This window comes from Dreissena polymorpha, chromosome 2 (assembly GCF_020536995.1).
Source record: "Dreissena polymorpha isolate Duluth1 chromosome 2, UMN_Dpol_1.0, whole genome shotgun sequence".
NCBI lineage: Eukaryota > Metazoa > Mollusca > Bivalvia > Myida > Dreissenidae > Dreissena > Dreissena polymorpha.
In genome coordinates this window covers 107,496,839-107,515,750 of record NC_068356.1, presented here as the reverse complement: position 1 = coordinate 107,515,750, position 18,912 = coordinate 107,496,839, and the positions used below count along the sequence as shown (strand labels likewise).

Here is an 18,912-nt window from a genome sequence, read left to right as displayed (position 1 = left end):
CTAGACTATCCATAGGTGAGTACATACCACAGCCAGACTATCTATATGTGAGTACATACCATAGCCAGACTATCCATATGTGATTACATACCACAGCTAGACTATCTGTATGTGAGTATATACAACATCTAGACTATCCATATGTGAGTACATACAACAGCGAAACTATCCATATGTGATTACATACCACAGCTAGACTATCCATATGTGAGTACATACCAAAGCTAAAATATCCATATGTGAGTACATACCACAGCCTGACTATCTATATGTGAGTACATACCACAGCCAGACTATTCATATGTGAGTACATACCACATCCAGACTATCCATATGTGAGTACATATCACAGCTAGACTATACATATGTGAGTACATATCACAGCTAGACTATCCATATGTGAGTACATACCACATCCAGACTATCCATATGTGAGTACATACCACATCCAGACTATCCATATGTGAGTACATATCACAGCCAGACTATTCATATGTGAGTACATACCACATCCAGACTATCCATATGTGAGTACATATCACAGCTAGACTATTCATATGCGAGTACATATCACAGCTAGACTATCCATATGTGAGTACATACCACAGCTAGACTATCCATATGTGAGTACATACCACAGCTAGACTTTCCATATGTGAGTACATACCACAGCCAGTCTATCCATATGTGAGTACAAACCACAGCCAGTCTATACATATGTAAGTTCATACCAGAACCAGACAATCCATATGTGAGTACAGACCACATCTACACTATCCATATGTGAGTACATACCACAGCTAGACTATCCATATGTGAGTACATACCACAGCTAGACTATCCATTTGTGAGTACAAACCACAGCCAGTTTATCCATATGTGATTACATACCACAGCCAGACTATCCATATGTGAGTACATACCACAGCCAGACTATCCATAAGTGAGTACATATCAGATCCAGACTACACTGTCAATCCAATATAGCGCGGTCAATGGGGTCCAAGCCGCGAAACAGCATTATAAACAGATCCACGTTATAAGTTTTGAGCTCATTTACTGCAGTGCGCTATAAAAAAACAGGTATAGTATAGCCTATAATATAGGTCATGTATATTGCCATGCTGTGTTGTCATCTGCAAATACATGCCTATAAACCGAATCGTATCGATAACAGTATACATACCGCTTTTCTTATGTGCACATTTATCCGATAATCCAATAAAATTGCAACATAACTTAAAAAATAATAATCTTTGAACATTAATGACGATATATGTTTAAGAAATTCGTAAACACAACCGTACGCATATGCCATTTTCATAAGTGTTACGAGTACAGTGCATTATGGGGCAGAGCTTTCATTGGATGAGCGACTTTAAATTTAGATTGAATGCAATACGATGCAAAGAAATGTTTTTTTGCGTCATACGCATGCAAAAAACGTGTTTCCCGGGGACTTTCTGATACCGCGCAAAAATGAGAGTGAAACTCTGTTAACAATTACCGGTACACTGCAATCGCATCTAAATAAATAGTCTGGATTATTTAATTTCTCATACACGAACTGAAAGATTAAATGACATAATACTAGAATGATAATAAAATTACAGAAAAAGTTGTTTTATACAATGGGCAGTATATTTCACAGCCGCTCATTTAATATAGTCAAACTGCAACAATATCAAAGTAAGAATGTTTTAATCGTTTTGAATAACTTTAATTGTATAACTATCCTGCTTGCACTTAACTTATGAAAATTATCGCACCGAACCGCTCTGATGAGGAATACATGTAATAAACACTGACAAGCGAGTTTTTCACACCTTTATTGACATTACACAACAGATTAACACCAATTAGCTGTCGGTGTTGTTTAACCTCGAAGCGATTATAATCGGTTCAACTGACGGTAGAAAAAAGCCATCAACATGTGATTGCCGCCATCTTTGAATTGTCTGAAAATACATGAAGTTGCATAATACGGATTTGAATCAGAAATCAAATGGAAGGTTGGAGAAAAAATGGGATCCAAGCACCCCCCGCGTTATATTGGATTCAGCGTTATAACCGAGCGCGTTATATTGGAGTTACAGTGTATCCATATGTGAGTTCATACCACAGCTAGACTATCCATATGTGAGTACATACCAGAGCCAGACTATCCATATGTGAGTACATACCAAAGCTAGACTATCCATATGTGAGTACATACCACAGCTAGACTATCCATATGTGAGTACATACCACAGCCAGACTATCCATATGTGAGTACAAACCACAGCCAGACTATCCATATGTGAGTACATTCCAGAGCCAGACTATCCATATGTGAGTACATACCACAGCTAGACTATCCATACTGTGAGTGCATACCACAGCTAGACTATCCATATGTGAGTACATATCACATCCATACTATCCATATGTGAGTACATACCACAGCCTGACTATGCATATGTGAGTACATACCACTGCCAGACTATCCATATGTGAGTACATTCCAGAGCCAGACAATCCATATGTGAGTACATACAACAGCTAGACTATCCATACGTGAGTACATACCACATCCAGACTATAAATATGTGAGTACATACCACATCCACACTATCCATATGTGAGAACATACCACAGACATACTATCCATATGTGAGTACATACCAGAGCCAGACTATCCACATGTGAGTACATACCACATCAAGACTATCCATATGCAAGTACATACCACAGCTAGACTTTCCATATGTGAGTACATACCACAGCCAGAGTATCCGTATGTGAGTACATACCACAGCTAGACTATCCATATGTGAGTACATACCACAGCTAGACTATCCGTATGTGAGTACATACCACATCCAGACTATCCCTATGTGAGTACATACCACAGCCAAACTATCCACATGTGGGTACATACCACATCCAGACTATCCACATGTGAGTACATACCTGAGCCAGATTATCTATATATGAGTACATACCACATCCAGACTATCCATAAGTGAGTACATACCAGAGTCAGACTATCCATAAGTGAGTACATACAACATCCAGACTATCCATAAGTGAGTACATACCAGAGTCAGACTATCCATAAGTGAGTACATACCACATCCAGACTATCCATAAGTGAGTACATACCACAGCAAGACTATCCATAAGTGAGTACATACCACATCCAGACTATCCATAAGTGAGTACAAACCACAGTCAGACTATCCATAAGTGAGTACATACCACAGCTAGACTATCCGTATGTGAGAAACATTACCACAGCCAGACTATCCATATGTGAGTACATACCAGAGCCAGACTATCCACATGTGAGTACATACCTGAGCCAGATTTTCCATACATGAGTACATACCACATCCAGACTATCCATAAGTGAGTACATACCAGAGTCAGAATATCCATAAGTGAGTACATACCACATCCAGACTATCCATAAGTGAGTACATACCACATCCAGACTATCCATAAGTGAGTACATACCAGAGTCAGACTATCCATAAGTGAGTACATACCACATCCAGACTATCCATAAGTGAGTACATACCACATCCAGACTATCCATAAGTGAGTACATACCACATCCAGACTATCCATAAGTGAGTACAAACCACATCCAGACTATCCATAAGTGAGTACGAACCACAGTCAGACTATCCATATGTGATTACATACCACAGCTAGACTATCCATATGTGAGTACATACCACAGCCAGACTATCTATATGTGAGTACATACCATAGCCAGACTAACCATAAGTGAGTACATACCAGAGCCAGACTATCCATATATGAGTACATACCACATCCAGACTAACCATAAGTGAGTACAAACCACAGTCAGACTATCCATAAGTGAGTACAAACCAGAGTCAGACTATCCATATGTGAGTACATACCACATCCAGACTATCCATAAGTGAGTACATACCACATCCAGACTATACATAAGTGAGTACATACCACATCCAGACTATCCATAAGTGAGTACATACCACAGCCAGACTATCCATAAGTGAGTACATACCACATCCAGACTATCCATAAGTGAGTACATACCACAGGCAGACTATCCATAAGTGAGTACATACCACATCCAGACTATCCATAAGTGAGTACAAACCACAGTCAGACTATCCATAAGTGAGTACATACCAGAGCCAGACTATCCATATATGAGTACATACCACATCCAGACTATCCATAAGTGAGTACATACCACAGTCAGACTATCCATAAGTGAGTACATACCACAGTCAGACTATCCATATATGAGTACATACCACAGTCAGACTATCCATAAGTGAGTACAAACCACAGTCAGACTATCCATAAGTGAGTACATACCAGAGCCAGGCTGTCAAGATTCTGCAGAGCGAGCCCGTCACTGTGTTTAGACAGGAAGATCACATACACGCTTACCAAGCTGCAGTCACACTCAATCTGGATAGCCTGCAAATAAACACAACACACATTTGGTTCTTGTTTGTATTTTTTTCACCAATGTATATCAATTTAAAGTAAATGGAATAATGGTTTAACATATCACATATTATCTGTTCTTCATTTGGTAGCATGTCTCAGTGCTATGTTAATTATCCCCTATGTTTAACATATGACATATTATCTATTCCTCATTTGGTAGCATGTCTCAGTGCTATATTAATCATCCCCTATGTTTAACATATGACATATTATCTGTTTCTCATTTGGTAGCATGTCTCAGTGCTATATTAATCATCTGTTCCTCATTTGGTAGCATGTCTCAGTGCTATGTTAATCTATTATCTGTTCCTCTTTTTGTAGAATGTCTAAGTGCTATATTAATCATCTGTTCCTCATTTGGTAGCATGTCTCAGTGCTATATTAATATATTATCTGTTCCTCATTTGGTAGCATGTCTCAGTGCTATATTAATCATCTGTTCCTCATTTGGTAGCATGTCTCAGTGCTATATTAATCTATTATCTGTTCCTCATTTGGTAGCATGTCTCAGTGCTATATTAATCTATTATTTGTTCCTCGTTTGGTAGCATGTCTCAGTGCTATATTAATCTATTATCTGGTCCTCATTTGGTAGCATGTCTCAGTGCTATATTAATCTATTATCTGTTCCTCTTTTTGTAGAATGTCTAAGTGCTATATTAATCATCTGTTCCTCATTTGGTAGCATGTCTCAGTGCTATATTAATCTATTATCTGTTCCTCATTTGGTAACATGTCCCAGTGCTATAATAATCATCTGTTCCTCATTTGGTAGCATGTCTCAGTGCTATATTATCATATGTTCCTCATTTGGTAGAATGTCTCAGTGCTATGTTAATCATCTGTTCCTAATTTGGTAGCACGTCTCAGTGCTATATTAATCTATAATCTGTTCCTCATTTGGTAGCATGTCTCAGGCTATATTAATCTATTATCTGTTCCTCATTTGGTAGCATGTCTCAGTGCTATATTTATCACCTGTTCCTCATTTGGTAGCATGTCTCAGTGCTATATTAATCATCTGTTCCTCATTTGGTAGCATGTCTCAGTGCTATATCAATCATCTGTTCCTCATTTGGTAGCATGACTCAGTGCTATATTAATCATCCCCTTCACACTGGGACATGTCTGAGGGTTAGAATTGTCATCTTTAAAACACTTTTCTTGCTCACTTGTTAACATGTCTGAGTGTTTCATGTATTATCTCTTCACACTTTGAAACATCATTTTGATATCTTTCACACTTGGACAAATGTCTGAGTGTTTAAAATATTATCTCTTTAACATTTGGAAACATGTCTGAGAATAAAACGTATCACATATAATCTCTTTCTCACTTGGTAACATGCCTTAGTGGTAAACATATCACATATAATCTCTGTAGGTTACACTTATCTTTTTCAAACTTTGGAACATGTCTGTAGGTTATACTTACCATCTCTTTCACACTTGCAAAATGTCTGCAAGTTACACTTACCATCTCTTTCACCCTTGGGAAATGTCTGTAGGTTACACTTATTATCTCTTTCACATTTGGGAAATGTCTACACGTTACACTTATCATCTCTTTTTCACGTCGAACATGTCTATATGTTACACTAACCATCTCTTTCACACTTGAATGTCTGAGGGCAACATGTATCATCTCTTTCACACTTGGAGACATGTCTAAGGGCAAAACCTACCATCTCTTTCAATCTTGGAATATATCTGTAGGTTACACTTATCATCTCTTTCAAATTTCGGAAATGTCTATAGGTTACACTCAGGCCTTGACGAATCCACTCGACCGCTCGCATATGCGAGTGAAGTTGACTGTCGGGCGAGTAAAGTTTGTTAAATACTCGACCGACCGGGCGAGTGCTGTTTTTCAAGTTGAGAAATATAAATTCAGTTCCAGAACTCCTGCCACATCGATCCAAATTGCGAACAATTTTTCGAACGAACAAAAAATAGGTTTAGTACACAAAGAAACTGCATTTTCGTTTTGACAATAAAAAATGACGTCACGGTCACAGTAAAAATAATGCTTGAAATCGGATGCGCTCTTTTGGTAGGTGTCAGTGCTCTTAGCTAATCGATTAAAAGTGAAAAAAAAACAGTTAAATATATTGGTCATTCCGTGAAGAATAAAATTTCATTTTAATGTAAATATCAATAAAAAAATAATACATAACTGGTTAATTATAATACTTCTTATATTTAATTAAAAATAAATAGAAACAATAATTATTAATAAACAGAATAATTCGTGATCAGAAGTCTCAGCCAAATTTACCATATTGTAACCATTTGTCAATCAAGCGTGTCTTTCAGGAAAAGTTCGTCTGAAATATTAAAACTTGGCATGGAAAAGGGTTCTATTTTAAAATATCTGCAAGGTGGTGGAGACAAAGAACAGAAAGAAAGGTCATCAAAACGAGAAGCGGAAAGTATTGAGAAAAGGAAACAGGTGCAGAAAACGTAAGGAAAGCAAATAAAATCCATCAGATAATGTAGTTAATTTGTTTGCAGTTTAGTGTCACTATGTTATGTAGGTTAAAAAGGTTCTGGTTGATCATAACTATAAATATAGATATATTTTCTTTTTAAATGCAGGGCGAGTAGATTAAAGTGAAGGACAAGTGGATTGTCAGGCATACTCGCCATGCAGGGCGAGTGGCTCATGGCGAGTGGCTCTGGAAAAATTCTTCAAGGCCTGACACTTATCATCTCTTTTTCACGTGGAACATGTCTTAAGGTTACACTTATCATCTCTTTAACATTTGGAAAATGTCTGAGGGCAAAATGTCCCATCTCTTTCACATATAGAAAATGTCTGAAAGAAACACTTTTCATCTCTTTCACATTTGGAAAATGTCTGTAAGCAACACTTATAATCTCTTTCATATTTGGACAATGTCTGAGAACAAAACTTACCATCTCTTTTACACTAGGGTAATTTCTGAGTGCAAAACGTACCATCTCTTTCACATACAGAAAATGTCTGTAAGTAACACTTATCATCTCTTTTACACTTGGAAAACATCCCAGGGCAAAACTTACCATCTCTTTTACATTTGGAAAATGCCTAAAGGTTACACTTTCTTTCACAAATGGAAAATAGCTGAGGGCAAAAATCTCTTTTTCATGTGGAACATGTCCGTAGGTTACACTTATCATCTCTTTCACATTTGGAAAACATCTGAGGGCGAAACTTACCATCTCTTTCACACTTGAATGTCTGAGGGCAACACATATCTCTTTCACACTTGGAGACATGTCTAAGGACAAAACTTTACCATCTCTTTCACACTTGGAAAATGTCTGAGGGCAACATTTATCATCTCATTCACATTTGGGAACATGTCTGACAGTTAAACTCAAGATCCCTTTCACACTTATGGAAATGTCTGAGTCCTAAACAAATGATCTATTTCACCATGGAGAAAATGTCTTGAGTGTTAAACATATAAACTAGTCCACACTTGGGAACATGGGAACATGTCAGAGTATTACATACCTGTCTCAGTTAAACATGTATCTGTCCTTTGATACTTGGAAATATACCTGCCTAAGTCCAATACATATCTTTTATTTAATACTTTAAACTATACAAGTCTGGGCCAAATACATATCTTCTCTTACAAAATTTGAAATATACCTGTCTGAGAGCTTAACATCTCTTCATTTTGACACTTGGAAATATACCTGTCTGAGTGCAATGCATATATTTTCTTTAACACTAGGGAACATACCAGTCTGAGAGCTATACATATCTTCTCTTTAACAATTGGAATATACCTGTTTTGAAAGCTTTACATATCTTCTCTTTAACAATTGGAATAAACCTGTCTGAGAGCTTTACATATCTTCTCTTTAACAATTGGAATATACTTGTCTGAGAGCTTTACATATCTTCTCTTTAACAATTGGAATATACTTGTCTTAGAGCCATACATATCTTCTCTTTAACAATTGGAATATACTTGTCTTAGAGCCATACATATCTTCCCTATGGCTTTGGGAACATAACTGTGTGATTTACATATCTTCTCGTTAGCAATTGGGAAATATACCTGTCTGAGAACTTTAAATATCTTCTCTTTAACAATTGGGAATATACCTGTCTGAGAACTTTACATATCTTCTCTTTAACAATTGGGAATATACCTGTCTGAGAGCTATACATATCTTCTCTTTAACAATTGGGAATATACCTGTCTGAGAACTTTACATATCTTCTCTTTAATAATTGGGAATATACTTGTCTGAGAGCTTTACATATCTTCTCTTTAACAATTGGGAATATACCTGTCTGAGAGCTATACATATCTTCTCTTTAACAATTGGGAATATACCTGTCTGAGAGCTATACATATCTTCTCTTTAACAATTGGGAATATACCTGTCTGAGAGATATAGATATTTTCTCTTTAACAATTGGGAATATACCTGTCTGAGAGATATAGATATCTTCTCTTTAACAAATGGGAATATACCTGTCTGAGAGCTTTACAAATCTTCTCTTTAAATTGTGAATATGCCTCTCTGAGAGCTTCAAATATCTTCTATTTAACAAATGGGAATATACTTGTCTGAGAGCTTTACATATCTTCTCTTTAACAATTGGAATATACTTGTCTTAGAGCAATACCTATCTTCCCTATGGCTTTGGGAACATAACTGTGTGATTTACATATCTTCTCGTTAGCAATTGGGAAATATACCTGTCTGAAAACTTTAAATATCTTCTCTTTAACAATTGGGAATATACCTGTCTGAGAACTTTACATATCTTCTCTTTAACAATTGGGAATATACCTGTCTGAGAGCTATACATATCTTCTCTTTAAGAATTAGGAATATACTTGTCTGAGAGCTTTACATATCTTCACTTTAACAATTGGGAATATACCTGTCTGAGAGATATAGATATCTTCTCTTTAACAAATGGGAATATACCTGTCTGAGAGATATAGATATCTTCTCTTTAACAATTAGGAATATACCTGTCTGAGAACTTTACATATCTTCACTTTAACAAATGGGAATATACCTGTCTGAGAACTTTACATATCTTCTCTTTAACAATTGGGAATATACCTGTCTGAGAACTTTAAATATCTTCTCTTTAACAAATGGGAATATACCTGTCTGAGAGCTTTACATATCTTCACTTTAACAATTAGGAATATACCTGTCTGAGAGATATACATATCTTCTCCTTAACAATTGGGAATATACTTGTCTGAGAGATATACATATCTTCTCTTTAACAAATGGGAATATACCTGTCTGAGAGATATACATATCTTCTCTTTAACAAATGGGAATATACCTGTCTGAGAGATATACATATCTTCTCTTTAACAAATGGGAATATACCTGTCTGAGAGATATACATATCTTCTCTTTAACAATTGGGAATATACTTGTCTGAGAGATATACATATCTTCTCTTTAACAATTGGGAATATACCTGTCTGAGAGCTTTACAAATCTTTTCTTTAAATTGTGAATATGCCTCTCTGAGAGCTTCAAATATCTTCTCTTAAACAATTGGGAATATACTTGTCTGAGAGCTTTACCTATCTTCTCTTTAACAAGTGGGAATATACCTGTCTGAGAGCTATACATATATTCTCTTTAACAAATGGGAATATACTTGTCTTAGAGCAATACCTATCTTCGCTATGACTTTGGGAAAATAACTATCTGAGTATCTTTTCTCTGAAAGGTCTGCATGCAAGAAAAATCTCCTCTGTAGCATTGGGTAACATAACACATTTCTTAGAGCTGGATATAATTTCTCTTTGTCATTTGGAACCTGTTTGAGTGCTAGAGATATCTTCTCTCTGACACTTTGAAATATACATGCCTTAGGCCAGCATTTTAATTTTATTTGTTTTACGGGAAATTTTTCAAAAAAATGAGTTGGGGGGTTAAATAAAAATAAAAATAAAAGCATGAAAAGTGAGCAGTCTACCAAAAAAATAAAAATAAAACTGTCTAAACCGATCAAAAAAATTGTTTTTGAAAATTTAAATTCAGCCAATTTCACCTTATGTATACTTGAATTAACCTTTACGTGTTTTATTATATCTCATTACACTGTTGTAGAAGCTTTTTATAATAATAGTAAACATATTTTTATATATATTTATAGGTAAAAGCACCTTTCGCATGTGTTATACTATATTGCTTTAATAGGGACTATTAAACACGCCAGGTGTGTAGTGTAGTGTAGTGATCATTAAACTTTTGTTGAGCGTATATCATATGTATGTTTATAACAAATATAGCATGCATTTGACTTTAACCCTTTGCATGCTGGGAAATTTGTCGTCTGCTAAAATGTCGTCTGCTGAATTTATAAAATTCGCATTTTCTTCGATTTTTTTTCAAAGAATACTATCAGAATAGCAAACAGTTTGGATCCTGATGAGACGCCACGTTCTGTGGCGTCTCATCTGGATCCAAACTGTTTGCAAAGGCCTTAAAAATTCGGTTCCCGCATTGTAAGGGTTAATAAAAAAGACTTGAACAGGTTTTACATTGTTTAATAGCTTAAATAGCTTTTTTCCTATGAAGACTGTCTAGCCGTACGGCTCTGTTCATATAGCCTTTCCTATGGAGATTGTCTAGTTGTACGACTTATAAAGTATAGAATTGTCATTCAGTGCTTTTAATCAGAAATAAGTTTGTTTAAGCTCATAAAAGTTAAAAAATTCTTCATCTGGAAACATAGATACAAGTCGCACTGGTAGACATCTTCTCTTTGACACTTGGAAACATACATACCTGTCTGAGAGCTAGACAAATCTTTTCTTTGACACTTGGGAACATAGGTAATGATGGCAGCTGTTTAAGTAACCAGGAATGTGCTGGTTCCTCGTCTGTAATCTCACACAGACTCTCCTCACTTGGGGACAACTCAGACTTGGAGATTATCAGTGACAGGCCCTGCATATTGAATGTAATTACTTATTACAATACTTCTCTACTGAAAATATTGTTTTAACTAAGCACTGTTTAATGTGCAATATGTTATCTCGTAAACTTATCAGTCATGCACTTATTTCAATTCCAAAAGCGAACAATCAGAACAAACAATCAAGATCATGAAGGTATGCTGGTAAACAAAACAACAAACATAACTCGCATTGCAACCCATATATTGCACATTGAATAAGTGTATTTATTTTGTAAATGTAATAATGGATAATAAACATCAAGATATTTTATGTTCATCATTGACTGTTTCAATTGGCTGCTAACATAAATAAACTATTGACACTTTAGGTATAATCTGAAATGATTGGAAAAACATCAACTTGTGAAGACCTCAAACATTGTGCAAAGCATACTCAAACAACAATGAAAATCAATGTGTGTGTACCTTGACAGCGAGGGAGCAACTGGCAGCCTGCATCTAGAAAATGAGCGCATAACTTGACAGTGATGGAGAGACTGGCAGCCTGATTGAGACAATGTTTGCATACCTTAACAGGAAAACACGACTGGAAGCTGGCATGAAGGCAATGTGTGCCTACCTTGACAGTGAGGCAACCACTGGCAGCGTGCATGGAGGCAATGTGTGAATATCTTGACAGTGAGGGAGCCACTGGCAGCCTGCAGGGAACGAGTGATATGCAGCCTGCATGCTGGCAATGTGTGAGTACCTTGACAGTGAGGGAGCCACTGGCAGCCTGCATGGAGGCAATGTGTGAGTACCTTGACAGTGAGGGAGCCACTGGCAACCTGCATGGAGGCAATGTAAATGTACCCTGACAGCAAAGGCACAACTGGAAGCCTGCACTGAGGCAATGTGTGCATACCTTGACAGGGAGGGAGCTACTGGCAGCCTGCATGGAGGCAATGTGTGAGTACCTTGACAGGGAGGGAGCTACTGGCAGCCTGCATGGAGGCAATGTGTGAGTACCTTGACAGGGAGGGAGCTACTGGCATGCCAGGGCACGACTGGCAGCCTGCATGGTGGCAATGTGTACACACCTTGACAGGGAGGGAGCTACTGGCAGCCTGCATGGAGGCAATGTGTGAGTACCTTGACAGGGAGGGAGCTACTGGCAGCCTGCATGGAGGCAATGTGTGAGTACCTTGACAGGGAGGGAGCTACTGGCAGCCTGCATGGAGGCAATGTGTGAGTACCTTGACAGGGAGGGAGCTACTGGCAGCCTGCATGGAGGCAATGTGCAAGTACCTTGACAGGGAGGGAGCTACTGGCAGCCTGCATTGAGGCAATGTGTGAGTACCTTGACAGGGAGGGAGCTATTGGCAGCCTGCATGGAGGCAATGTGTGAGTACCTTGACAGGGAGGGAGCTACTGGCAGCCTGCATGGAGGCAATGTGTGAGTACCTTGACAGTGAGGGAGCCACTGGCAGCCTGCATGGAGGCAATGTGTGCGTACCTTGACTGCCAGGGCGCGACTGGCAGCCTGCATGGAGGCAAGCCTCTTGAGGAAGTAGTCCATCACTTCCTGCATGGTGGAGCTGTTTGCACCACCCTCGTGTACCAGCCACTGCAGCCGCCGCAAAAACTGCTGCTGCTTGCGCAACTTCTGCAACATAGCCACAAATCACACCTCACATGATAGCCCCACATTATACTACATTATACTATGTTTTGTAAAAATGAGCTTGACCCCATGTGCAATCTCAAATGAAGTTTTGATGGAACACATCTATGTATATACAGTGGAACCCCTCTAAACTGGACAATCCCAGGACCGAAAGGAAATTCTGGTTTAGAGAGGATTCCCATTTAGAGAGGAAATTTTACTTTCAGAAGGACAATTAGATAACCTCGACTTTCCTACCCCATATTTCTCTGACAGGCCTTTTTCTGTCTATTTTTGGAAAAAGTACCTAGCACAATTGGGATTTTCTAGTCGCAAAATCTTTCAAATTGGAAAGAATTTTCATCGACAAAAGCATTATTGGGGAAATTATTTTTCTTAATTTTTCTTATTAAATCTAATGTTTTCATACATAAGTATTGCCATAAAAGGCTAAGAAAAGTATTAAAAAGTTTTTTCCATGCTACAGTCATTGTCCACTGCTAGTGTAAGTATGTGTATGATAAAAATACAGACTTTGTTAATGTTTTGCTTGAAGTTCAAATAAAATACATAGCTCAATATCTCATTTAGGATTTTTTTATGAATATTCACAGTCAAAGGACCTGCATTCAACATAATTATTATTATTCAAAATTCAAGTTGCCAAATATCTGAAGGCAACCATTTTTTGAAAAACAGTAACGTTGAAAGTGAAACCAGTCCACATTTCTCTACCTCAGACCATTGATATTGATTCTCAACCAATTTACAATAATAAATACGTACACATGATAATCACTTGTTGTATACTAGGTACATTACCTGATAATTCTGAATAATCCAGCACTTCAATATTTGAAACCAAATTTTGACCGAAAATGTGTCTTAAGAATTGCATATACAAAACCAGCCGCCATTTGTCTGAAGTGTAAAGTCGCGAAAATTGCATTATGGAACACTCGATACGATGATGTTTTACGGGGTTTTCTCATTGACACGCTAAAACATGTCACACGGTTATTTAAAACACAGTACCTACCGGGAAACACATTTTTCGGCTTCGGTCATTTCGGTCGAAAATTGGGATTTTTTTTTTGAGAATTGGGAAAAAATATGCATATTTGGTATTGGGAATGGGTCCGACTATTGGACCCGTGAGAAAGGCAGAAAAAGACCTGTCTGACAGCATCTGGGGTGTAGGTTTAGACATTATCACCCGCCTTCGTTTAAAAAGAGGTTTGGACATGTTTAGTCTTAGTTATCTTAATTGCCAATTTTCTAATCTAAATGAATATCTAAATGCAACTGCTTCAAGAACTGTGCAAATCAATATTTTATATGACACTTAATTAGCAATTGTAATAAACAATTTAAAATTAAATGGTATTAAGCTTATAAAAAATTTAGCACGGCTTCCTACGTAAAAAACAAAACACACTAAAGAACTCTATGTTTGTTATTAGTAATTATAATCAGTATTATCACTTCTATTGATCGATATGAACAAAACAGGCCGAGTATCTTTAAATTGTTTTGCAATTTTTACAGTTTGCAAAATTCTTGACCACCATTATTAATTTCACGCGTCTTTAATCCGCTATTCACAAGTTTTTGATTCTAGGACTGGGGTGCAATAAACCAGTCCTGACCGGTTTAGAGAGGTACAATTAGGTATGGAATGACCCGATTTAGATCCAAAGAATGACCGGTATACGGAATTTAGGGGATTCCGGTCTTGAGGAGTTATTTTGCACATGGTTTTATAGGGAAACAAGAGCTGTCTCCATCGGAAGACATATGCCCTCGAAAAAGCTTTTTTCTAAATCTAAACGCAGATTTTAAAACCTAAACGCGAACCCAAAGTTCAAGGTCAAGCTCAAAGGGGTCAACATTTTTGTGCATATGGAAAGGCCTTGTCCATATACACATGCATAACAAATATGAAGTTTACATCTGAAGCTACATAGAAATTATTAGCAGTTTTCGAAACCTAAACACAAAAGTGTGAAGAAAAGACAGACGGACAGTGCGATCACTATATGCCCTCCTTCGGGGGCATAAAAAATGGGACCGGACAATTTTTTCTGGTTTAGAGAGGATTCCTGTATACAGAGGATCCAGGTTAGACAGTTTCCACTGTAGTTGCATGACATTAGCTTTAAAAAATTGAATTACTAAAAGGAATCATTTTTTTCTATTTTGAGTAACATTGACCTTGATTTTGACCTTATTGCATGCCATATGCAACCCTAGCAATGACTTCATATAAAGTATTTGTATATTTGTTTGTTTTTTTTTATAGCCAAATTTGTACTGGAGTTTTGTCTACATTTACAAAACATGACTTTGACCTTGACCTTATCCAACCCATATGCTATCCAGAGCAAGATTTGGATACCAGGTCCTGAAATATGAAGTGTCATCACAACAACTGAATTTGTTATCAGACATAGTCAAAACCATTGTGCAATGTTTAGTAACAGTGAACTTAAACTTGACCCCATCCATCTCGTATGCAAACCAAACAATGGACCTAGAACTGAAATTTGTTAATATAGCAATATGGAGATACTGCAAACAAACATGAACCTAAAAGGGGAATAACTCTGGTATATTGCAGGTCAGAATTATTAGCCTAGGTCACTGACTTGTTTCAAGCATGTGTAAAGTTTAATTTTAATATCAGCAGTAGATATAGAGTTATAGAGGAATATCAGCAGTAGACATAGAGTTATAGAGGAATATCAGCAGTAGATATAGAGTTATAGAGGTGTTGCACGATATTAGCAGTAGATATAGAGTTATAGAGGTGTTGCACGATATCAGCAGTAGATATAGAGTTATAGAGGTGTTGAACGATATCAGCAGTAGATATAGAGTTATAGAGGTATTGAACGATATCAGCAGTAGATATAGAGTTATAGAGGTATTGCACGATATCAGCAGTAGATATAGAGTTATAGAGGTGTTGTATATCAATATCAGCAGTAGATATAGAGTTATAGAGGTGTTGTTTATCAATATCAGCAGTAGATATAGAGTTATGGAGGTGTTGCATATCAATATCAGCAGTAGATATAGAGTTATAGAGGTGTTGTATATCAATATCAGCAGTAGATATAGAGTTATAGAGGTGTTGTATATCAATATCAGCAGTAGATATAGAGGTGTTGTATATCAATATCAGCAGTAGATATCGAGTTATAGAGGTGTTGTATATCAATATCAGCAGTAGATATAGAGTTATAGAGGTGTTGTATATCAATATCAGCAGTAGATATAGAGTTTTAGAGGTGTTGCACGATAATGTTAACCTGAATTTTTTAAAGTACCAAAATCAGCATAAGTCTGCTTAAGTGCAGGTAAAAATTATGGAACTTGGTCATTGACCTCAAACAATGACCCAAACACATGTGTGAAAATTCAATCTGTTACTTATCTCTTAACAGTAATATAATATAGATGTTGAATATATACTTTTAGAAAATGAATGAAGCAGATGAAGACAAATGGGTCATTAGCATAGCTAAAACTATTTGACTAAAAACCATGCTAAAGACTAAAAAAAGACCATAACAAAAAGCATGATGTGTTAAGGTGATGGTTCTTGTATATACACCCATGAAGCTTCCTGTTAAAATCTTATATAGTTTCTGAGATATTGCCCTGAAAAGTGGGTAACAGATGAACTGACGGATGGATAAACAGACAAAGCAAAGACTGTATCCCGCTGCAATCCGGGAGGGCTAATAAGAAGCATGTTTACTAGAAATATGTTAAAGTGGTAACCTAGGAACATTGCTTCGGAACAAATTATAACATGCAGATAAAAGATAAACATGGGCTGCATTGACAAATATTCACATTACAGATTTTAATAAACTTGTATTGTGTAATAATATTTTGAGTTGATAAATAAAAAAATGTTTTTTTAAATCGGTCTAGAAATACTTTATATGCGCATTTTCATGACAAAGCCTAAACTGCGATTTTAAGTATGATATTTAAAGATAAAATTTATTGACTATAAGTTGTGACATTGACAAAAAATTTCACACTAAATGGAACATGTTTTCATAAAAAATAAAAATAAAAATTAACAAATAAAGCCTTTAAAGCCCATTTTTTAAAAAGATTTGCAATTTTCCTGAATCAAAACATTGACATGGCTTTAAGCAGGTTTTTCCGCAAACCTCATTAATGTCCTTAAGGCAGGTTTTGTTGCAATGTGGCCAATATATAAGCCAGTGAATGACAACTAAAGTGACTTTTTTTCTTTTAGCGCAAATATCTTGATTAAAATTATCACCCAAACTGATTTGTAATCCATGTTGATATATCACTATGTTAACTTAATACTATAAATTTGTGTAACATATGATAAAGTGTCTCTGTTTGGCTTATTCTTTTTTGCAAAACTGACAGAGTAAAATACCTGTTTTTTCTTGTGTTTTTCAAACTTAATTGGCTCCTCGTCATTGGCTGTGTTAGCTATGTTGTGGGGGCCGTGAGAGTCATGTAGCAGGAACTCACAGAGGCACTGCACTGGCAGCACGTCCATAGAGCCCTCCGCTGTCTCTACCAGCTCTGCCAGCCATGGCATCGACTGAGACGTGCCCTGACACAGACAGCATACTGTCACCATAAAGCACCTCCACCAATGTATCGTACAATAGAAAGCATTTACAGTATCATTACATCATACGTACAGCAGTACGTTAGTTGATCGACTCTTTTTAAATTACTGAATATAAATCTACATCATATGGAAACCAGGATACGTACACTTATAATGCTATATATTAGGTAGAAAACGACTTTCGCTATACAGTGATTTTTTTTCAAAGAGTCATCATCCATTGAACGGTGTCATATATACATGTTGTTTTTTTCAGATCACAACCTACATTAATACGATGTTGACAGAACCGTATTTAGTCATCATCCCTAAACATAATATTTGTATTTTGTTTGTACATATAACCTTTTTGTGTTGTTTCCTTTTAATCTATGTATGTTTGTTTAGAAGAAAAATCTTCTTACATATGATAATGTTTAGCAAAACACAATGTTTTTCTTTATGAAATAACTATTTTTGTAACTTGGATGGTGAATTGTTGTGTACAGTGTACTTATCTGACCTTTATTTCTATTTCACTAAAATATCTTTTGAAGAAGAGACAAAAACACTGTCTTTATAATTTAATGCCACCTATTTTGTCAATGAATGATATAAATATTGCGTCGTTGAACTGCTGCGGTCTATATGGGAGCAAAAACGAATGGATAAAAAAAAAGAAAAAAAAGGACTAGCATATTCATTGTTTGCTATATTATTATTATTATTACTATAAGCTACCATATAATCTACAGTGTTATACATATATATTTTTTGTATCTCAGATCACTAATTCAATTAGTTTGTGTATTTCCAGTGTAAGGAAATGCGCTTTTTATGTCTCTATTGGAGACCAGTCGTTCATTATTGTTATAACCTCACATTTGTGATTATTCTTTTTATTCCTTACTTTTTTATGGAATATTCATCCTTTTGTATCCCTTATTTTTGTTTTCTATTTTTGTTTGTTTGTGTAGACATCTTACTTCTTATAATAGAAACCAACTGGACACGTTTTCAAATAGAAACTAACTGGACAAGCACACACACATTATCATTTACATCACCCTTTTTTAAACGATCAAGCTATGTACTTTAAATGTAAAAGGGCTAAACAACAAAGATAAACGCATACAAATCTTCAAATGGTTAGACGAAAAAAAATATAATGTATGCTTATTACAAGAAAGTCACTTGACACACACTTTAGCGCAAACCTTAAAAAATGAATGG

The 18,912-nt window shown here is 36.3% G+C and overlaps 2 protein-coding genes across 3 annotated transcripts in view; one reads left to right on the top strand and one right to left on the bottom strand.

Annotated features, from left to right (window-relative positions):
* The window catches only part of LOC127868416 (putative proline-rich protein 21), a 408,141-nt gene that overhangs the window by 171,899 nt on the left and 217,330 nt on the right, over window positions 1-18,912 (top strand). The window lies entirely within an intron of this gene.
* Window positions 1-18,912, bottom strand: part of LOC127868397 (integrator complex subunit 1-like) — a 200,146-nt gene that overhangs the window by 94,815 nt on the left and 86,419 nt on the right. Inside the window, exons 20-23 of the mRNA XM_052410148.1 lie at window positions 17,497-17,679; window positions 12,912-13,061; window positions 11,284-11,445; window positions 4,363-4,467 (exon numbers count right to left, since the gene is read on the bottom strand). Coding sequence (XP_052266108.1) covers window positions 4,363-4,467; window positions 11,284-11,445; window positions 12,912-13,061; window positions 17,497-17,679 — 600 coding nt within the window. The remainder of the gene's footprint in view (window positions 1-4,362; window positions 4,468-11,283; window positions 11,446-12,911; window positions 13,062-17,496; window positions 17,680-18,912) is intronic.